We start from the raw sequence: 22,718 nt of genomic DNA on the forward strand, positions 1-22,718 counted from the left end.
CACCTCTGCGGGGCATGCAGGAGGCGAGCAGGTGAGGCGTCTGGTCGCGGGACAGGGGCCTGGGCTGCAAACAGCCGGGGGAGTCAACACACAGGCAGCGATGGATAACGTTACCGGGAAAGTGTGGAGAGGGAAAAGGGGAAGGACCAAGCCCAGAAACTGAATATCACAGTCTCCAGTGACAGGCGTCCTTCCAACGCGGGGAGGGAGAGGGGCCCGCACCAGATGCAGGGACTGAACATCGCAGTCAGGATTCGGGGCCCACACAGGCCAGAGCCCGTGAGCAATGTCCCTGCTTGGAGGCTGCCTGATGGGGTCTGCTCTCGTTGAGTTATACGCCCACCAGGGCTTTCCTTCCTTTAGGGTTTTAAGTCTGGGATAAAGCATTAAGTTGCCACTAAAAGCTTGTTTACCGCTTCAACCAGGGCTGAAAGCTGTTTTTCCGCAGTCCGGGAAGGAAAGGCACAGAGCACGACTCTGGCATACGGTGAGTGCTCCAGGAAGACTTGGTGAATCAATGAATGAGAGACAATTAGACCAAGATAGAGGATCAGTGGCTTTTTCTGGCTCCAGTCTGGCTGCAAGGAACTATTATTTTGATTAATTTAGCTTTTTGCTTAGTAAAGGGCAAAAAGGATTTTAAGAGATGCTTCTGCCTATGGAAGTGATTTCTGGTGAAAACAACACTACTCCTAGAGATCAGACGTAGGAGAGGGATAATTATATAAGGAAAATCTTTGTATTTATTCTCAAAACATGGGCAGGCAAAAAGAAATGTATGGAGGCATTAAATGAATAATTATGCTACAGAGTAATATTTATAATTATAATGAATTGATCATCTAAGTAATTTTGAATAAACTCGGCCAAAGGCGGGGTACTAAACCTACTCGAAAAATTACCCCAGAACAAAAGAATAAATGTAAGGCTAATAGTTGCATTAATGACATCCAATGAAGGTAGTAGGCAACTAGTAAATAAAACAAATAATTACCCTGGGAACAGATAGTCAACTAATGGGACACAGATGACTGATAAACTGACAATAACATTAATATATGAAAGATACATAATTGAAGAAAGGAAAGTGAGATAAGCACAGAGTGTCGCAAATTAAGTCAACACCTAGGGCCAAAGAGACGCTTTAGAATTGAGCCCGAATTGCCCAGATGCCGCCCTGGTGCTCAGACAACGTCTTCCTCACGCCAAGGAGGCGCTGACCCTGACACGCCATGTCTCATTTGGAACGACTTCCTCTTCCAGTTACATTCTCCTGACCTCCGGTCAGGCCGTCCTCTCTAATCCAAGGCATTCACGCGGTCACTGAGACTGGCTCATTCTCTTCCTCAGCGTATCTCAAAACCACCCTCCCCTCCTTTGCAGTCACCGCCTCCCGGCCTCTGTGTCTTCAGTCTCCCTCCGCTTGGGGCGGTGCAGCTAGAAGTGCTCTCTGCAGTCCTGCTTGAACACCTGCGCGGCTTTCCGCTGCCCAGGACCAGGCCTGGCACTTGGCACAGCGTCTCTGAGGCCCCAGCGGGGAGGCCGCACTGCTGGTAGCTCCTCACACTCAGCGCCAGCTACACTGCCCTTTGCACCCGTCCTCGGCTTCTGTCCCCGTTCACCGCTGAGTCCCTGCAGAGCCTTTACAAGCCGGGCCAGCCACCATCCCTTTCTTAACCTCGGCCCCCGGGGCAGGCTACGTCGCCCCTCCTCTTTGCTTCCGTAACACGCTGTTCCATGCTCTGCCGGCGCTCTGCCACCGCGCCTTTGTAGAATCCTCCGTGTCTTACTCTAGGCACTGAACCACAAGCCCCGCCTGGGAAAAGGTCACGTTCTGTTGTGTTTGTCTCTGAATTTCCGGCAAGGAGCCCAGGGTCTGGCCCATGGCAGTCACTCAATCAATGTCTGCTGAATGAAGACTCAAACCAACCTCATCCCACGGAGACCACACATCACCAGAGACCCCTCATTACCGGGACAGAGTTCTTTGGATTGCTAATAAATACCTGTGCAGGATGTGGTTCAGCAAGTTTCACTGAGTCCATTAAATGACTGCGAGCTACTACGAACTTAACAGATTTGGCACTTGATCTACCAGTTTAAGAGATAACTGTGTATTAACTAGTTTACTTGTATCTGCAGAAGGGATTTTGGAGTATCTACTGCATACCAAACATTGTGCCAGAAAGTTTTGCAACTCTGGCATTCTGGAGGATGTACCCGGGACTAAATACATCAAGGTCACAGAGCTGGGAGCCAGCTGACCTCAAACTTGAACCAAGGTTTCTTGGTTCGAAGGCCAGGAATCTTTCTAAATCAAGATAGCCTTGCTCATGATTCTCATTCATATTGATGAGACTGAAAACAATACTTCAAGCAAATTAGTTCAGGAATCACAATATTAGGGAAAGAAATACCAGGGAAAAGAAAACAAGCAGGAAGCACTAGCATCAAGTCATATGACTGTCATTTATCCTTTATTTATCATGAAAGATCATCTCTGTGAGCTGTTTGCCTTTAATCCCTGAGTTAAAAAAACAATTATTCTTTCAAATAGAACCCCAATAATGAGTTGCTATGAAGCCAAACAGATCAAAATGTCACAGTGATATATTATTATGTCTCAACTTTGGCAATTTTAAATCTGCTTCTTAAGACAGGGCTGGTAGAGATCAGCTGAGGGAACCCTATTCACGGTGTTCCTATTACTCAGCCAGACAAAAGCCAGGAGGACCCACCTTCATTCAGCTGACTCTTGCTAAACCTAGATATTCACAGCTTGGTTCATGTAATTTATCTAATTTTATCACTTAATTTGGTTTCTAAAGGTTAGAATTTTCCTAAATTGGCTAGGTACCAGTTAATTGAGAAAATAAATGCTAAGGCATATACAAAAACCTACTACCTGATGAAGTGGGATTCAGTCTGTCAGGAAAGGGGTCACAAAGGAGAAGTAACAGGACCTTAAGTACCTTTCATCCACAACAAAGACTGCACACAGCTATTGATGTGAGGCCTTAAGACGCAGTCAGTTTCCTATAATGCTCATTATATTATAGCAATTTCCTAAGAGAATGTTTTGTAAGTACACTTTGCATTAAAAAAAAGTATTACCCTACTACAGTACAAAATACAGAGACTTTAAGGAAGTTCTATTGACTTATAATTGCATTTTGTGGTCTAACTTTACACCTCACTTTGTTATATTCTCTACCTTTATTTTCCCTTTGCCCTGATTCTCATTTATTATTTTAAAATTATAACAATTATTTCATGTTATTGCATTTTACTGTATGTATTTTTATAAGTTTTAAAATGCTTTAGGGGCCAGGGTGAAGTATAAATAGAATAAGTGCAATTTGGAAACTCTTATAAACTAAGCTCAATAAATCAGCAATGACATTGATCTAATAATTTTTTAACACTTCCCTCCAAATTTAGGCTGCTGAATATCTCAAATGTATTCTTTAAGTTAACTGTATAATTTTTTCTTACTTTTCAAAACCATCATCACTCAACATGGCAGAACTTAGCAACCATAAGAAAAAAAATTGGGGGGGAGGGGAATTCCAAACATAATTAAAGATACTGAATAATCCATCTTTCAAAAGTCTAAGAAACCGCTTTTCTGAGGCACAAGTAAACTGCCTCTCGTTCCTGTGGAAGCAAGGGATCAGGTAACAGCAGGTGGCCCTAGAGGAACCCACTGGTATAAATTCAGGACATATTCAAGACTTACTTTGTGGAGAACTTAGAAAATGTAACAATAGTCTTCTTCTCTTGTATTCCTCCCCACTTCCTTGGAGCTCTTGCATAGCCATAAGTTAGAGCTGTTTTCACAGAGAGGTGTGACTTGTCCCACATTTTACGGTGGGCAAAGCTCTTACTTGGCTGCTTATTACAGAATTCTGTGGTTTCTCCGAATCCTCACAATATAAACAGGCATTTCATGACTTAAAAAGAGGGAAAACTTTTTACCGTGGGGGGAAAAAAATCCTAATAATCTTGTTGTTGAGAAAGCCAAGAAGCAAAATGCAACATCTTACGCTCCCCAGCCTGACAGCTGTCCCAGGTGACAAGTCTGTGAGGCCCTAAATTGAGTCAAGGGATAAAAGGTGACAAAGAACAAGAGGATGGAATTTCTCACACATCAGCAACTTCTGCTTAAAGGCAGGTTTTAGTCTGAGAATAAAGATTTTCCTGGTGGGGAGGTAGGGGTTACATTTATTAAATGAAGAACATATTTAAGGATTTTAAGTTCCTAAAGGAGAAGAGACGTCTAAAGTTAAAACTGAAGTGGAAGTTAGGCCTAGAAGGTTGAAGCAATCCCTACAATGTCATTTGTATGGTATCTGTGCGATACAGCGCCTCTGCCACTACATGTGCACACCTGCAGTGTCTGGACGTTATGTCAATTCGCATGTTTCCTCTGTGTACAAGGCAGTTTCCTGAGCTGTTCTTGTGTGTCCACGTCCTATGCCCATCACACGACAGTCCTGTAACAGCAGGGCCACCCTGTGTTTGTATCCACCCTGGGCCCTAGTGCTGTAATACATATGCTACGGGTTCTCAGGCAATACTAGGCATAAACTGATTTGCCCATTTGTTCTGGGGTAAAGGAATATTTGGCACTAGGTCTCCAGTGTAGCTGTCCCATTTTAGAAAGGGAAAGGTGCTTGCTGTTGATACCACTCACGCTGGGCTGGTACTATTCACCCTAGCGTTCTCCATCTATCAGCAGCACACGCAGCGGCAGAGGTAGCTGGTGTGAAAAGACCTGCAACAGTGAGCAGAGACACATGCCTGGGTCCCCACTTCTTGACAAGTTCATGGTTCCAGGCCCTCAGCTTCCAGTTCAGAAAGAGAACAGACTCCTAAATAGGAGTCGGTATTTAGTCCATTCACTAGACCGCAGTCAAAGACTTCCATAATGTGGCATTCAGCACGTGGTAACTGAGAGCTGACACTCAGCAACAGTTAGTAATTTTACCAGTCATGAAACCAGGGGGAGCCTATTTAGCTGCTGCAGCTGTAAGAAGAAACTGTGAAAATAAGTATCTTTGGGTTGATGTTTCTAGAACTTCTGCAGGCCGAAACAGAGGATGCATGCCTTGTAGGAGATTTCTACTAAAGAGGGTAGAGTTGTGGAAAAGCAGCACCCTGGAACTTTCTCGTTCCCCTTCTGTTGATGACCAGCTGTGAGAACTTAGCCCACTGCTCACCTTTTCTATGCCTCACCTTTCTGCCAGATCTTTTTCACTACTAGCCGGTTATTTCACCAGCACGAGCTCACCTGGGATGGAGCGCCAGCTAAGGCTCCACGACTGCCTGCCCCTGGTTTCCACGTGCCCCGTGCCTTTCACCTCCCCAGCGCCTTGCCATGCGCACCTGGAGAGTTCTCCACCTGCATCCACGTGCCCTACCTGCAGAGAAGCCAGCTGTTGGCGGATGCAGCAGTCACCCCTGGTGCTTTTCTCTGTCACCTCCCACTGCAGGCGCTAGATGAGCACCTAGTTCCCCAGCCCCTTGCTCAGCTAGTGGTAGAAATGTAACTGAGTTCTGGTCAATAAGATATAACCAGAAGTCTGCTGGGACGCTTCCAGGAAAGTCTACCCTTTCCTCGTGAAAAGAAAGCCTACTCATGCCCGGTTGGGGTTGCTCTTCTTTGTCTGTCTTGCCTTCAATAAGGATATGATATTTGGAGCTTTAATAGCCATTTGCAACCATCAGGCATAAGCATGAGAGGAAACCTGAGACTCAAGACACCTTGACATCATCCAGCTGCTGTATCAGCTCGAGCAGCCTCGTACTCTAGACCTTTTCCATGTGAGAAGAGTAACCCCCAACTTATGTAAGCACCGTGTGAAGGTTTCCTGTCACTTGCAGCCAACAGCACGCCTAATGAGATCCACTTTCAAGGTGGCCCACACTTCTGATGCTACTCACCACTGTCTACCCTTAACGGGAGGCTCATTTTGATTTGCAGCTCTCAACACAACGCTTAGTGTGCAATAAGTGTAATAAAGACTCAACCACTTAGTGAGGGATGAAGGAGTTCTGACACTCAGTTGAGTGGCATTTGGGCATTGCTTTTGCCTTTTCTCACATTTTACAACAAAATACATTTTTAATCAGTAGTGGGAAATGGCTGATAAAAATTATTACCTCTGAATACAATTTCCTCCTGCTTTTCAACAACAAGTATTTATAAGCATAGAGTAGGTAGGTATTGTGCTAAGCACCAGGAATGCAGACATAAGGTGGAATGTCTGCCTTCAAGGGACAAATGGCTGAAAGACAAGTAAACCAACAACGCTAATGGTGTGATATGTGTAATAAATATGAGAACACACCACATCCGATTATCTTCCACTTTATCCAGAAACCAGCTGTCAGCACGGCATCCATCACCTCAACTTCCTGTCCTCTTACATTCCAACTTAAATTCACCTCCTGCAGAGTTGCAACTAAGAAGACGCCTGCTGCAACTAAAAGATCCCGCATGCCGCAATGAAGATCCCGTGTGCTGCAACTAAGACCTGGCGCGGCCAAAATAAATAAAGAAAAAAAATTCACCTCCTTCTGCGGTGGAGAAGGGAGTGTTCCGCCTTCTGCGGTGAGCAAGCCCGCCACCTGGGCCCGCAGAGGCGCGGATTGTCACTTCTTGTGTGGCCGTGCTCTAGCAGCCAGCCCCACGCCCGCATGTTTACCAGGCCTGGGGGGGGGGGGAGGGGAGGCGGTCTACACGCACTGCAGCCGTCTACTTCCTTCTGGTTCACTTCTCAGCGCCCACACTCTGGCTCTGTCTTAACCACTTCACTGATGCTGTTTTGGAAGAGGTCCCCAGAGGTCCCTTCGCTGGGGACACTTCCCTCTTCCTTTACTGGACTTCGCTAAAGCAAGTGGCCTGCCCTCAGCACCCTCCCAAACATGCAGCTATTCTGGCTTCTGTGACACTGCTCTCTCTGCTTGCCCTCTCCCCGCTTCCTAAACTCCACAGGGGTCATTCAAGTGTGGCCCAGGGACCACTGGGGTCTTGAAGACCTTTCAGGGGATCCATCGGGGAAAACGTATTTTTATCATCCCAAGGAGTTATTTGCCTTTTTCAGTTCCATTCTCTTGTAAGTGGACAGAGGAATTTCCCAGAGGCTAGATGACGTGTGATATAGCAACAGGTTTAGGCAGAAACAAATACAAGAATCCACATGTCTTCCATTAAGCCAAACACTAAAGAGATTTGCAAAAATGTCAAACAATGTCACTGTCAGCAGTGGTTTTTTTGGGGGGGTGGGAAGAAAAATGGTTATTCTTCATAAAGGTGTTATTTAGGTTAGTATGCAATGGGTTTATTAGTTTACTTAAAAATAGGTGCTTTAAAATGTTTTAGTTTTAACTTCTAATATGAAAAATATTGATAACTATGCCTCACATAAACAAGGCTTTTGGGGCCCTCAGTCACATTTAAGAATGCAAAAGGATCCTGAGACCAATACACTGAGAACCACGTACTTGGACTGCGTCTTCCTGGCCTCCTTCACGGGCTCTTCTTCAGCCAACACCTCAAATTTTGATGTTCTCTAGAACAGCATCTTAAGCGCACTAATTTTCTCACCATAAACTAGGATTTCTCAATCTTGGCATGACTGACACTTGGGGCCGGAAAACTCTTCCTGTGGGGGACTGTCCTGAGCTTGGTGGAATCCCTGGCCTCTGACTACTAGAGGCCAGGGGCATCCTTCCACCAAAATTGTGACAACCAAAAATGTCTCCAGACACTGTCAAATAAAACTGGCCCTGGCTGAGAACCACTGCCCTAAATACTCTTCCTGGAAATTTTACCAAATATTAAGATTTTAATTCCACTTATGATAAGAATTCTACTTATTCGGTGCCTACTGTGCCAGGCACAACTCCAAGCATTTCATACGTATTCACTCACTTAAACCTTATCTCCTATGAGACAGATAAATCATCGCCTCCATTTTATAGATTAAGAAACTGAAGAGCAGAGAGATGAAGTGACTTGCCCAGGGTCACACAGCAAGTGCGTGGTGATGACAACTCCAGGCTTGATTGCTCCTCTGAGCTTTAGTCTCATGTGAATAACTGCCTCTGCTGGGGACCCCAGCTGACATTCACTCAAGATGCTCCAAAAATGAACTGAAAACTCTTCTCTCCACAAGACTAGGTATTTCTGTATTTCCTAAGTCAGTTAATGGTGCAACTTTCACGTTTAACCTCTGTGCCTCAGTTTGCCTAGTAACCTAGACATCTTTTTAGACTCTGCTTGGGTTCTCTTCTTTACTCCTGAATCCAATCATTCATTGAAATCTAACAATTTTACCTTCTAATTATTGATCGAAGGTACCTTTTCCTCTATCTTCCACTATTCCTGCCCCCACTAGGGCCCTAATCTCTCCTCAGCACTGTCCTAATCAACTCGCATTTGGGGTCCTTGTATCTGGCCCTCACAATCATCTTCTACCTTGCTGCCAGAGTGGTCTAGCTAAAAGGCAAGTCTGGCCGTGTCACTTTATGGCTTAAAGCTCTTTACTGGCTGCCTGTTAGCTAAGAATAAAGTCCAGGTTCCTTATCACGGCCCAGTCTTGCCTTCTGTCACCCCCAAATCACACTTAACTCTCCAGCAGAATTCTACTCTATGACATCACCGAGCACACCAGGCTGCTTCATGCCTTTGATCCAGCGCTATCTTCTGGGAAGCGTTTTGATTCAACACCCTATGCATGCCTGTCACGGCACTTGCCACAGTTTGTGACAATGATTCTACAACTGTGTCCCACAGAGGCTCGTAAAAAAGCCACTGATGGTAGGTGCCTTGCTGAGCCCAGCGCTCTCATCTTTCCATCTCCAGGGGCTGCTATGGCACTGGGCAAAGTAGTTTTGGGAGTGTTTGGGAGCACTTAAGTAAAAGAATACGTAGTAATAGGACTTGTCTGAATGGGGGTGGGGAATGCAGAAGGAAGAGAATGAGGAAAACCTTCCAAAGGTTACATTGAGATGAATCTCAAAGGAAGCAGAGGAACTCAAGACAGAGGTGATTAGCGGGCATGCCAAAGAGAAGTAAAGAGGGAGGGGGTATCCTTGGAATCCACAAAACACAGCTTAAAACAAAAGAAGGACATATTTTGTAACAGTTTATTATCTGAGGAGATAATAGTGGGAAATCTCAGGTTTTAGGGCCATGATTTCAGGAAACAGTGTAAAGTGATTACCAGATTCCTTTGGATAATACATTTATTTGTGGATAATAAATTTAGCTCAAAAGGATTACTCAAAGCATAATCTGAACCATTATTTTCTAAATATGTTACCATGTAATTTCTACTTCCTGCCTACAGGGTACAGCCCTGAGTGACTTACCTGCAGTTCTTGTTTATTTTCAGTAAAATTAAACGACAAAATTTGTCTTCCAGACTGTGGTGAAAATGACTGGTTTCCACTTATTCACAAGCGTATTTTGTGGGCTCTTTCAACAGACTTGGTTAAATTGTTGGTACTAAGTACTTGGTTAATTTTTTTGTTTAAAATTCCACCAGTATATCTGCTGTTTACAAACTTTAACTTCCAAAGCCAAAGTCATTAAGTGAAACAATGCACTCCCAGAAATGTTTGTTTTTTTTTTTTTAACTACTGACCAGTTGGATATGACTTCATTGGTGTGACCCAGATGTTCTCAAATTTACAGGATGAGTACCTTTTCTATGCAGGTATCTAAAAATTAGAAAGCCACTGCTTGAGAGGTTTAGTGTCTGATAACCAACACTGCACTGGGTCTACCCATCATAGGGCCTGCCAGCTCATTCACCCAGTGTGAGCGCAGCTACCCAACCAGGTCTGTTCCACGGGTCGCAGACTCTGCTCCTAGGAAACCCAATCCACAGGCTGGTCAATCATGGAAGGTGAGACCTGGTGTGAAGTGATGAGCTGGCCTTATCAGATTCTTGCTCTGGGAATATGGCTCAAACTCAGAGGCTCAGGTAGTTAGGAGAAGACACCCAATCCACAAGGATGCAGAGAGAAAATCCATAAGGTACATACATTCATGATGAGTCAGAAGTTATAAGGAAGCAGAAAAGAACGCAGATGCTCTGAAGTAGACAAAAGACATATTAAGAGTAAGGATAAGGGACTCAAGATCAAACATGAGAATGGGGCAGGCGTGGAAAAGCTAGGCGCTACATTAAGGACGCAAGAGTTTAGATTCTCATTCTCCTGCTGCTAAGATCCTAAAAGCTGGATCCCCATCTGGTGAGGCCAGGATAAACGTTTCAGCTCCTGGAAGCTGGCGAGCCCTTTTTTTCCTTTACCTTTACCTGCGTCTCCTCCTCACAAACCCCGCCCCATCGCCGATGCCCCAAGTAGAACGGATCCTGGCAACCAAAAAGGCTAATTAAGACACCTCTGAAATGAAAGGAATGACTAGAGAGAGCCTTCAGCTGTGGATAAGTGGACACAGCTGTGGACAAGCTACTGACGGGTCACTTCCACCGTCAAGTCTTCCGATTCTACGGAAAGTTCTTATAAATGCAACAAACTGGTCCTGACTTGAGCACCTGCACCTTGGCATCCAGCTTAAAGGCAGAGACACCACAACCGCGTTCCCGGAGCAGAACCTCCCGGACCTCCCGGCGCAGAGCGTCCGACTTGGGGACACATCACCAGACGCGAACGTCTTCTCTCGCCCGCGAAGGGCCATCCCCCGGCCGCCCCCCGAGGGTCCGCGGGCCACGCCGGCCGGCAGGGAGACTCCCCTCGGGGCGCCCAGGCGGCCGCGCGGGGCAGCGGCTCCCGCACCCCGGCCGCGCCCGCGCCCGCACCTCCCGGGCCGCTCACCTGTAGTTGTAGGCGGAGAAGTGCTTGCTCTCCCTCAGCATCGCCCGGTACAGATCCAGCACCTGTGCGCGGCTGGAGGCTGCCATCTTGGAACAAAAAAAACCCAGGGGGTCCTCTCCGCCGAGGTCCCGAATTAAACGCGACTCCCGAAACTTCCGCCGCCGCGGGAAGCGCGAGCGAGACACGCGCGCGGGGCTCGGCGCAGGGAGCGGCCTGCGCCCCGACCCAGGTGAGCTCCGGACGCGCGTGGCGGCGCAGGCGGGCTTCGGGCAGCTAAGGGGGCGGCGCTGGCGGGAGGTGTTCGCGGCGGCCACCCCCGCCGCGGGGTCCTGCGGGCAGCGGCGGGCGGAGCGGCCGAGGGGCGGGGAGGGCTGCGCGGCGGGTGCGGGGGGTCCGTGCTTCCTCGCGGTGGAGGGCTGGGGTTCGCCGGAGACGCCGGGTTGCTCCGCGTTGCCAGGTTACCGAGCGCGCGCCCCGCGCCCGCTCTTCCGCCCGGGCCGCCCTCGGCGCCGCCTGAGCCGCGGTGCGGGCTGCGCGGGGCGCCGGTTCCGCGGACGCCTGGGTCGGGGGCTGCGTGCGGGACGCTCGTCGCGCGTGGACGGGGCGCGAGCGCTCGGGGGACGCAGGGCGCCGACCTGGGCCTCCCCGGCGCTCCGGCTCCGCTCAGGGCACCCGCTCAGGGGCCTCCGGCGCGAGGCCCCCTTTATGGTCAAGATGGCGGCGCCCAGGCGGGCCGCGCCGAGGTGAGCTGGAGCCGGGCCCGGAGAGGGGCGAGCCTGCCGCGCTCAGGACTTGGACCCCGGGCTGGTCTCCCGTCTCCCGGGGAGCGGCGGGTGAGTGGGCGCGTCCGCGCGTAGGGCCCCGGCCGTGGGTCCCTCTCGTGGGGTGGTCAGCTCTCCGTGCGTCCGCAGACGTCTGTCGTCTGATAGATCTGGTGTGGCCCAGGTTGGAGGCGAGGGTGCTTGATTGGGGAAACCTGAGGGGTTTAAGGACTCTGTTGGGATCCTTTCAGACCCCAGCAAGAAGCTGAGTGAAGTTTTCTCCTGACGCTCTTCCGGGCTAAGTTTTCTCCCTTCTCTGAAGACGCCAGCTTTTCTGAATCACCTTGTTACCCGGGGGGATACAGTTGGTGGTTCTGACCCTGGAACGTAGAACCCGGCGCGGGGAAGCCTGAGCTGGTTCTAGTTACTTTGTTTGCAAAGCACTTGTCCTGTGTTTGGAATCTTTGTGTATGTAACCGACGTGGGGAAGAGCCAGCGTTTTCCCCTCCAAAACACTGCGAGGGGTAACTTTATACGTAAGAAACAAGAGCGCGTTCACATCCATCTCTTTTCCAACCACTGAGTTATGGTTGTGTTTCCTTTCTTTAAGTTTATCTTGTTTTGAAGTGTTACTTGTTCTATGCCAAAGCAACCTCGTATTTTCAGGAACTTTAAGGGCAGGAGACACTTCTCTGGCCTTACTGCACTTTAGCGTACTTGTAACCTGGGGTCCTTGCATCCACATGTGCTTGTTATACCTGTTATGTTATCCGTTGTAATGCAGTGGTATTTTTTTAAAGGCATGGAAGAGAAAATACTTTTATTAAAATCCTTTTACGTTTCCTGTTCGATTTTTGTTAACGTCTCATACATCTGTGAGTCTCAACATAAGGCTTTTTACAGAGTAGCCAAACTTCTGTTACTCCTGCAGGGTGATCAGGTCATTGGGCAAGTCTTGCTTCAGGTTTATTGAAAGGGTTTTTAATATTTTGAGTTTATCCTTTGGCATTACTCAAAGGACTCAAGACCAAAGGACTTTTACATTATTATAGAAAAAGATGCAGAACTGTTTTCTCTTAATATGATACACGGTTGAATGCTGATAATGTAAATTAGGTGTGTGGCACCTAGGAAAACTACAGCGTTAATGCAAGTTACAAACAGAGAAAGCTATCAAAGTTAGAAGAAAAAACATAAGAATTATTTTGGCTTGTTTAAAGACAGTGGGGATTGCATTATTTTATTATATTTTGCTTTCGTCTAGAAAATGAAGTTGGAATAATTATGATATACAGTTGTTTGTCTAATTATCAAGCAATTTAATCATTAATGTATACAATTAGCATATCTAAATGATTTTAACTTTGTTGTAATCAAATAAAACTTTCCAAATAAATATCGAAAGTTTAGTTTGTTTGGGTAGTCTAGGCATCTGTTAGTACAAGGAATAGCTGAGGTTAGAGAAGTGGTAGCTTCCTAATTGATTCTAAGCTAAGTCCTTACAAAAAATACTTTTATTATTTTATTTGAAATAATTTGCCAGTATGTTGGGTATCATTGCCTTAAAAGACTAATAAAAAATCACATTCCAAAGCTAAATCTCCATTTTTGTATTTCTTCCTTGCAGCAATGACTATTTTCAAGAAAAGCTCTATTTGAAGTTGAAAGTGGGATTGGGTGAGAAGCTGAGGATAGACCTTACTCATATGTCCTTTAATATGCATTCTGTTTTGGGCAGAGTATTTTCTTAGGTAATGACTATAAACTAGGAGTAACCCACTTACTACCATTTAGGCCTCAAAATGTAAAAATTTCTTTAATATCCACCCATCCATAGTTATGACCTATAGTTCATTATGTAAAATCATGCATTACCTTATATTAAAATTAGGATTGCTGTTGAGCACTGAATGATTTTTGAAGAGAAATTTCTCCAACCATAACAAGCAGTATAACAGCAATTTATTGTCTTGCGGTTTAAATATTAAAACGATGTGTAAAGAAAATCTTGTATAGGTGAGCAACTTGCGATGTTACGATTTAGAAGTTATTCTACTCCAAATGTGGATCGAAGTCTTTGTTATACATAATCGTCATTTGGTTTTATCAGTCCTTCACACTAATAGAATAGGAAGCTGGAAGAGACTTTGTACATCAGCTCCCTCATTTTTAGAGATGAACAGGGAACTGAAGGCCCTTTCCTCATTCCTTCCTTCAGCACTCACTGAATGCTTCCTAAGAGCCATACATTCTACAACATGGTGGCGTTACAGTGTGAACTAGATAAGCAGTGTGAACTAGATAAGCAAAGTAACAATTTATTTTTGACAGGTGCTATGATAGGGGTAATATTACGAAGTGTTAGGGGAGTACAGAGGAGGGACATTCAACTAGGACTTTGATCTCAAGGGAAAGCATTCCATCAGAGAAGGTATTTCCACAATGAGTAGTGAGAGCCAGAGGGCGAACCTGGAGAATGTGTTGAGTTACAGGTTGTAGTGTACATTCAAAGCAAGGAGGCACAGGGCGCAGGATCCATTCAGGGAACTCTGTGTGGTGGGGAGAGGGACCATCGATGAGCAGACGTGATTAGCCCTGTACCTGCTTTATTTTTATTATTTTTTTAAATTTTATTTATTTATTTTAAAAATATTTATTTATTTATTTATTTTGGCTGTGTCGGGTCTTAGTTGTGACATGCGGGATCCTTAGTTGTGGCATGCGAACTCTTAGTTGCAGCATGCATGCGGGATCTAGTTCCCCGACCAGGGATCGAACCCAGGCCCCCTGCACTGGGATCGCAGAGTCTTACCCACTGGACCACCAGGGAAGTCCCTACCTGGCTTATTTTAATGATGTTTTCTCTGTTCTGGGGATAAGTCATTTTTTCTTTGATGTATTGGCTAGTTCATATAAGTGAAGTAGAATTTATCATCTGAGCTATTGAAATACAGATTAGGTTTTCAGGTGTTGGTAGACTTTTATTTCAAACCCTATTTTTGGAATCCTCTATTTTAGCAGCGCTGAAATCCTATTTCTTTACCTCTGCATTCAACAAGTAGTTGACCAGCTGGTAGTTCAAGTCCCAGTTCTTGTGGTTACATGAGGGCTATACATCAAATACTGATCCTGTTTTCCAAGAGTTAGTAGTTTATTATGTTGAGATATGTTCCCTCTATACGCACTTTGGGGGGTATTGTGAATGGATGTTGAATTTTATCAAATGCTTTTCCTGTGTCTATTGAGATGATCATGTGGTTTTTGTCTTTTCTTCTGTTGACGTGTTGTAACACATTGATTTGCATATGTTGAACCATCCTTGTGACCTTGGGATGAATCCAACTTGGTTGTGGTGTATGATCCTTTTTGTGTATTGTTGGATTTGGTTTGCTAGTATTTTGTTGAGGAGTTTTGCATCTATATTCATCAAAGATATTGGCCTGTAATTTTCTTTTTTGGTAGTGTCTTTGTCTAGTTTTGGTTTCGGGGTGATGGTGGCTTCATAGAATGACTTTGGGAGTGTTCCCTCCTCTTCAATCTTTTGGAAGAGTTTGAGAAGGCTAGGTATAAGTTCTTTGTATGTGTGGTAGAATTCTCCAGTGAAGCCATCTGGTCCTTTTCTTTGCAGGGAGCTTTTTTTAAATTACGGGTTCTATTTCACTTCTAGTGATCCGCCTGTTCAAATTGTCTGTTGCTTCTTGATTCAGTTTTGGTGGGCTGTATGTTTCTAGAAACCTGTCCATTTCTTCTAGGTTATAAGATCTCAGTGGACAGATAATAGGACAGCTCTTACCCCCATTAAGGAAAGGGAAGCTGAGAGGCTAGGTTATTTAGCCAGTTGTACAGGTAGGAATCCGAGGAGGTGGGCCTGGGCCTGGGCCTGGGGTGTGCTCTGTCCAGCTGTGGTACTGGCTGCGATGCTGCACTGCTTCACAGAAGGTCTGCAGAGCCAGCTTCAGGAGTTTGAAGTTTATTAAGTTTTCTTGGATAACATGGGTAAATTTTAGTCATATTTGAATTTTAGTTTAGTTAGATTCTCACTTATTTCCAAAGCTAACTTCTTTATATAGGAAGTATTACAAATATTCAGAGAATCTCAAATGTTGATTTTTATAGTAGCTTTCTAGTCTTTTAAGATAAATTTACATTTTTTTCTATTAACATCTCTTGGAAAAGACTTAGTGCCTGTTTTAGGTTGTCTACTCGTGTGTGTGAGAGATTCACATTTTTGTAGCAGCTCTTTTCAAATATACTTAAAATCTTTTCCTTGAGAATTTTAGAAAGTAACCAGGTATTGGAGCTCCGTTCATTGGAGACTAAGTATTGCCTTACTTTTGGGAAACAGCAGTAAAATTGACAATTGATTTTGTATAAAGTGTATCCAATGTCACTTATAGGAATTGTTTTTTTAAACAAATTAATTCTTTGCCTTCTGTCTGCCTGTCTGTAAGCTCAAGCTCATCTCTCTCAAAAGCTGCCTTCCCCTCTCTCCTACCTGTGTCTAGGAGAGAGACTGGGCTAAGAGGTCAGATCTGTTTTCAACTGAACTTGTGTCCCTGTAGTTGTTCCCAGGTCACAATAGCTGCTAGATGGATAACTGGTTTCATTAGCCCACTGGTCCTCTACCCTGGCCTCACAGCACACACCCGAGAACCTTTCACAAATACCAGTGTTCTAGTTCCACTCACATCAAGGCAGTCGTAAGCTCTGGGTTGGGGGCCCAGCAGTAATGTCTTTAAAAAGTGTCAGGGGTTTCAGGGCGCCATCAGGATGGAGAACCACTGCCATCGGCCCAAGTCAGACGGCTGACTGGAGTACAGAAGGTCCAGCCATGTTTCTGCCCCTGTGCACGTGACCCATTGCCAGTTCTTCCCAGCACTGCCCTCATTTAGCAGGACGATGTGAGTACCTTCAGGAAGAACACCTCCCATCCCCACATCCCGGTGCTCCAGGAACAGCTCAGATGAACATGGGCCAGGTGTGTGCAAAGTTCTCCTTATTGGCCCCTTTTACAGGAGGGAGAACCTTGTCTTAAGGGAAAATAAATCCTGTACTTGAACGTTTCCTCCCTTAAGCAGTTTTTAGCATTGATTCTGTCCCTGATCTTGAAATACGAGACAGCTGACCCTCCACCAAGACATTTCCCTGCCCCATCCAGCCCATCTTCTTGTGACATATGTGCCTTATTCTTTCAAACCCTAACAGTAAATCTATAAATCAAAATCTAATTTTGCATATACAAAGGCCTGAATATATATCTTATCAGAACTGGCCTTAGCAAAACATTCTGTGGAAGATGTGAAGATAATTTCAGGAGTCCTTTGAAAAGAGCCAGTATTTCTTCTTATTTTTTGCAAAATAGTATTTTTATCAAATAACATTTTGAATGATGATTTTGAATGAAAAATAACATTTTGTAATTCATTAAGGATGAGATTTTCATATGAAGAAGTGCTTGTAATAAAAGTGATTTTGGGGACTTCCCTGGTGGTCCGGTGGTTAAGAATCCACCTTCCAATGCAGGGGACACGGGTTAGATCCCTGGTCGGGGAACTAAGATCCCACATGCCATGGGGCAACTAAGCCCTTGCGCTGTAGAACCCGTGTGCTTCAACTACAGAGCCCACGCGCCGCAACAAAAGATCCCACATGCCGCAACTAAGACCTGACACAGCCACATAAATAAATACATTTCTTTTTTTTTTTAAAAAGTGATTTTGTGGAGGAAATTGAAATAATTTTTAAAATGATTATCTAAAGGTGTTTATAGCTTCCCTCAGGGTTATGTACTAGTTGAAGTTCAGACGACACAAATCGTCTTTTGGAGCATAAAGCAAAACCAAAAAATATATGGGTAGGATGCTAGATATTTCATGAAATTCAAGGCCGAGTTGAACAACCCTGACAGTTTGAGAACCTGTGGCCTTAGCAGCGGTGGGAATTTGCGAGCTGTCAGTCCAGAGCGGTGGCTCTTGATCCGGGGTGCATGTCAGACTCACTGCTGATGTCAGGACTCCTCCCACAGCTGTCAAGTAAAAACCTCTGAGTAGCTTCCCAGGTCATTCTAATGTTCAGCCATGACTGAGAACCTCTGGCCCCAGTGCTGCCACCAAGATGAGTGACTGATGAAGCCACAGTCATGCCCATAAGGCTTTTTGGAATCTTGCAAAGCTGGCCTCCTGAAATTTTGGAGGGCAAAGACTTGTTCCTAACTCTTTTGTTCCCCAGCACCTCTGCTAAGTGCACGGTGAATATTTGCAAATCAGTTTCATTTCTTGTAAGGTGTTCCAGAATTTAAGCTGCTCTCTAGATCAAACTGATTTTATTCGCTTGGATGAGCACAGGCCTATGTGCACAAATATTAAAACAAAGGCACGTGAAAGACCAAACAGGCTGTTCTCAGGAGGTTTAAAGCAGGGCAGGCAGGCCCAGTGTTATGGGAATGATGGGCTGGTGGAGGGGAAAGGATTCCTGATCAGGGGGAAGAGATAGGAGATGTCACTTTGTCCAGGCTCCCCGTGGGATTGGGAGCACCCGGAAGGCTCTCTCTGCCCATCTATTCCTGTCTATACATCAGGTAACACAGGGACAAATACGTATCATAGCTATACCTTCAAGTAAAATTCCCTGTGCTTCTCAGATGTGGGCTCACTATACTCCTGAATCACCCTCGGAATACCGCGGGGGAAGGAGAAAGCCAGCAGACTGTACTTTGCAATTACACTTTTGAGGAAAAGAAAAATGGGTACCAATTCCAAATGGGTGGCTCTAGGTACTTTTTATTTTTAGTTACAGCAAACATTTTTTTATTTACCAGAAAGATACCAGCTCAGAAGCAAAGAAGATGCAGTAAAACTTGCTAAAGTTAAGGACCACCAACTCCCAGATGCCTTAAACATTTGTTCTTAAAGTCAGATGATTTCCCAAATAACCTCTCTAGGGTGTAAAGGGTGCTAGCAACACCAAAGCTAAAATTTGTTTTTCTGTAATGGCATATTATGAGACATCCCATGTTTAGAAGTGAATGTGTTTAAGATTTGAAAGATATTTATGGACTTTTAAAAACAAAATATTTATATATCGTAATTTATTCATAATATGGAAGAACGGCATTTTTCCCTTGCTCAGCGTTATTTAAATATTTTTTTCAGTAAAATCCCAACATCACATTGTCAGTTTTCACTCTTCACTTTAAGGACTGTCCTTGTGCCCAGCGCACTGTGGATCGCTCCACATAGTAAATGAGGGAAGTTGAGCAGAGTGGGTACTTGTGAGTTGGTGGCTTATATCTCTCTCCGTTTGGACTACAAGCCTACTCTTTACAGATATTTTCTCTAAAGTTACACTTTATCTGTAATTAAATTATAACTTCAAATAAGCAACCCTCGATTACTGACCTTTTTCAACTATTGCAGCATGATCCTGAAATGGGTGAAGTAATGAACATAACCCTGGAAGGTCAGAGGTCAGCCAGGCTCTGCCCCAGGTGTGTGACCTGTGACCAGATTACCTTTTCCTACTTAACTCCTCTCTTCAGTCCAGATTGGAACTGAAATAGGCTGTGCTCTCCTTACTTCTAGGGACATTGCCAAGATTAAGAACATATTCTCATTACTTGTGCCATAACCTGAATGGCTGTGGTCCCCCCCACCCCATTCCCCCATTCCCCACCAGCTCCGATAAATAGGTTGAGATCCTAACCCCAGTGGGATGTGTTGGGTTGGCCTTTGGGAGGTGATCAGGTCATAAGGGTGGAGCCTCCAGGATGGGATTAATGTCCTTATAAAAGGGACCGCAGAGAGCTCCCTCACCCCTCACTATGTGAGGACACAGTCTTGAGATCCAGGAAGTGTGCTCTTACCTGGCCCCAAATCTGCAGGCGCCTTGATCTTGGACTTCCCAGCCTCCAGAACTGCGAAATAAATATTTGTTGCTTATAAGCCACCAGGTCTGTGGTATTTTTGTTAGAGCAGCTAACCCTAACCCTAAGACACTCTGCTTTGGTTTTCTGGAAAAAGAGAGTGTACAGGGAGGGTGTGGTGGTGGTGTCCTGAGTGAACTAGGTCTGCCAGGTTTGTGGGTTTCAGTGGGTTTTTGTTTGTTTGTTTGTTTCCTTTTTTGTGTTACATTCACATGGTATTCTAACATCCGAAGCTTATGCTTTCTGCAAAATGTAGGAAAATGAAGTGTTTTTATAAGGTTTTACCCAAAATGTTAATGGCATACTTAGTTACTGAAATATGTTTGGGCAGAAATGTCTCTACCAATGGATGCTATGGCATATGTGGACTTAAAGTACCCTCCTTAACACTGTCTTTCATAACTGTTCCACCTCACCGGGGTTTTCTGTTTGTTAGCGTTGGCCTTTTCTTCATTAAGACTGAAAAATCAAAACCTGACGTGATAAGCATGATTTCCACATCTGACTCTTAATTAATGTGGTGCGAGAGTGCAGCCTTTTTTTTTCAGTCCCAGCATTTCAGCTCTTTCCAGCAGTAGAGGTTCTGTTTTTCTGTCCCTGAAGTGAAGGGGGTGGGAAGGGGCTTCCTCGGTGGCTTGGCTCCCGCTGGACCAGAGGCGGAGGGAGGCTGTCTTCAGCTGCCTTGGGTGCACCAGAGGGCTGTGTGCAGCGGCCCCGGGCGTGCGTCCTGCAGACCTTGTGCAGCCCCTGGACGGGAGCCGGGGCTGTGAGGGGCATGGCCACTCTGGTTGCAAAGGTGACGGGAAGAGGAGAAGCCGGGAGAATGACGAGGTGTGTGAATGGCACAAGTGAGTTGCGGGGCAGAGGCTTCAAAGGCCTGAGTGGGTGTGTTCAGTCTCCCCCGTGCGCTGTGTGTGGGGCAGTGACGGGGCGGCGGTGCCCGCTGCGTGGCCCCTAGCTGCATTGCCAGGGAGAGGTCATCCACCCAGTGAGCCGTCTGCCCAGCGGCTGGGTCTTGCTGCCCGGAGTCGGCGTGAGCGGTTTGCCCCGGCAGGAATACTGCCAGCCACCCTCAGATGGAAACTGCTGGACCTGTGATGGGAACATCTCGGTGGCCGCGTTAGCACAGCCAGTTGAAGTCCACAGTCACTCAGAAAGCTCGCCTAAGCCCGTTTCCTCTGCTAAGAAGTAACAAAATTAATTGCTCTTCTCTGCCTGCCTACTCAGAAGTCAGTCCTTCAAGAAATGAAATGACAGAGAGGCGGGTGATTTAGAGGGAGAAGGGGAACGGCTGGGGATAATATATGGACTGTTGTCTGACTTCCCCATGGGAATAGATTTGGGTGTCAGTTAAATGCTTTGCTTGGTGTTTCAAGTTTAATGAGACAGCTGCAAAATGCATGAAAATCAGTTTCTGGAACATGCTAAGCCCTCCCCACCTGAGCACATGGGTGTTTCCATCCCTCCGTTTGGAAACTTTGTCTCTTTGAATGGCTTATCTTCTAATGTTGACTTAAACATTACTTTCTCAGACAGCCCTTCCCTGGCTGCTCATCTTTATCTAAAAATCAGGACTCCATTCCTATATCGGAGGTTCCTCTTTATCTCCTACTTAAATTCTTAGTTTCACTCACTGCCATGCTCGACAGCTATCCCTGTGCCTGTCACATAGTAGGAGCTCAGCAAACATTTGTTGAATGAACGAACAGAAATGCTGTGATGGCTTCAGGAAAAGGCACTTAGTACCCTAGAGCAGCTCTGTCCCGTAGATTTTCGGGGATGACTGAAGTGTTTCTACCTGTTTTGTCCAGTGTGGCAGCCACCACCCACATGTGGCTCTTGAGCACTGGAAATGTGGCTAGTGCAACTGAGGAACTGAAGTTTTAACTTTATTTAATTAATTTAAATTTAAATAGCCACATGTGATTAGCTGCTACTGTATTAGACAACACAGATCCAGAGGACGTGATTTTATTAGCTTCTGGCATTGCAAAATGTTACCACTGAATTCTAACCCATTAAATATAGGTAATTTCTGCAGCTGAAAAGGCCTTCTAAAAGCAGTGACCTGCGTTCAGCTCATTTTATGATGCATAATAGGTGTGTTTTATGGTCTACTTGAGAAACAGAAGCTCTCATGTCCTCAGTGACCTTCTGTGATTTCGGATTATCATTGCATTTTCCTTCCATTCTTTATTTTTAAATTTTCATTATTTTAATTGCATTGTATCAATAGGCTAGAGCCCTCCTGGGCTTTAGTTTGTGGGAGGACTCATCCAGGAACAAGGGCCTGGAGTTCTTTGAGTTCCAGCCTTCTTTCTGCCTTCTGTGGCTAACCTCAGTCAGCTGGTACTTATGCAACCGTTGCCCTCTGACTGCATGGCATGGACCTCACCTTGAAGGCCAAAAGCTTTTCAAGTGAAGAGTAGGATTAACAAGAAGAAGAAGAATTAGCAGATTAAACTTTAATAATATATTAGTACTTTCCAAGTGAAGGTAGGATTAAAAAAAGAATTATCAAGATAAACTTTAATAATTACTACATTAGAGCCATCAGATTTAAACTGCTGATGTTTTGTCTGTATTGTCTTAGGTCTTGAAATGAGAAATAAAAAGAACTGGTAGTTGTATCTTTTACTGTATTGAAAATAAAATGTTTAAAATTCATGTTTGTCATGGTGGATTTTAAAAAGTTGTGTTAAATATATATATATATATAAAATAAGATTTACCATTTTAACCATTTTAAAGTGTGCAGTTCCATGGCATTAATGCATTACGTTGTTGTGCGTCCATCACCACCATCCATTCTCTGGAACTTTTTCATCTTCCCAAATTGTCCCCGTTGAACCCTAAGTCCCCACTCTCCCCTCCCTCTGGCCTCTGGGAACCACTGTTCTACTTTGTCTCTATGAATTTGATGATGAATTTTAAAATTCTTTTCCATACTTATTGTCCAAACTAATATGGACTACTGATACCTATGTGTCTATAAGAATCACCTCTTTTAAAATGACCTTGACCTAACTAATGCATAACTGCCTTACATTGGGAAATGGTAGACACTTCTTGTTAAGGACCCGAAATCATCCAATTTAGTTCCTGCTCCCAGCCATCACTAACCTTACATGCTCGCCCTGAGAAAGATCATTTCTCTCATTTAAAAAAACAGTAACTCTAGA

The 22,718-nt window shown here is 45.0% G+C and overlaps 2 protein-coding genes across 6 annotated transcripts in view; one reads left to right on the plus strand and one right to left on the minus strand.

The window, feature by feature from the left end:
* Positions 1-11,312, minus strand: part of LYRM4 (LYR motif containing 4) — a 128,933-nt gene extending 117,621 nt beyond the window's left edge. The window contains exon 1 of one of the 2 annotated variants that reach the window (XM_061194786.1): positions 10,855-11,312. In XM_061194786.1, coding sequence (XP_061050769.1) covers positions 10,855-10,940 — 86 coding nt within the window. In that variant the 5' untranslated portion in view covers positions 10,941-11,312. The remainder of the gene's footprint in view (positions 1-10,854) is intronic. The other variant, XM_061194784.1, reaches the window with a different exon arrangement.
* Positions 11,313-11,384: 72 nt separating this feature from the next.
* FARS2 (phenylalanyl-tRNA synthetase 2, mitochondrial) overlaps positions 11,385-22,718 on the plus strand; it is a 453,696-nt gene continuing 442,362 nt past the window's right edge. For 2 of the 4 annotated variants that reach the window (XM_061194789.1, XM_061194791.1), the window contains exon 1: positions 11,385-11,687. The gene's annotated coding sequence lies outside the window, so the exon portion shown is untranslated. The remainder of the gene's footprint in view (positions 11,688-22,718) is intronic. The other 2 variants (XM_061194790.1, XM_061194788.1) reach the window with 2 other exon arrangements.

The sequence above is a fragment of the Eubalaena glacialis genome, chromosome 7, assembly GCF_028564815.1.
Source record: "Eubalaena glacialis isolate mEubGla1 chromosome 7, mEubGla1.1.hap2.+ XY, whole genome shotgun sequence".
NCBI classification, from domain to species: Eukaryota; Metazoa; Chordata; class Mammalia; order Artiodactyla; family Balaenidae; genus Eubalaena; species Eubalaena glacialis.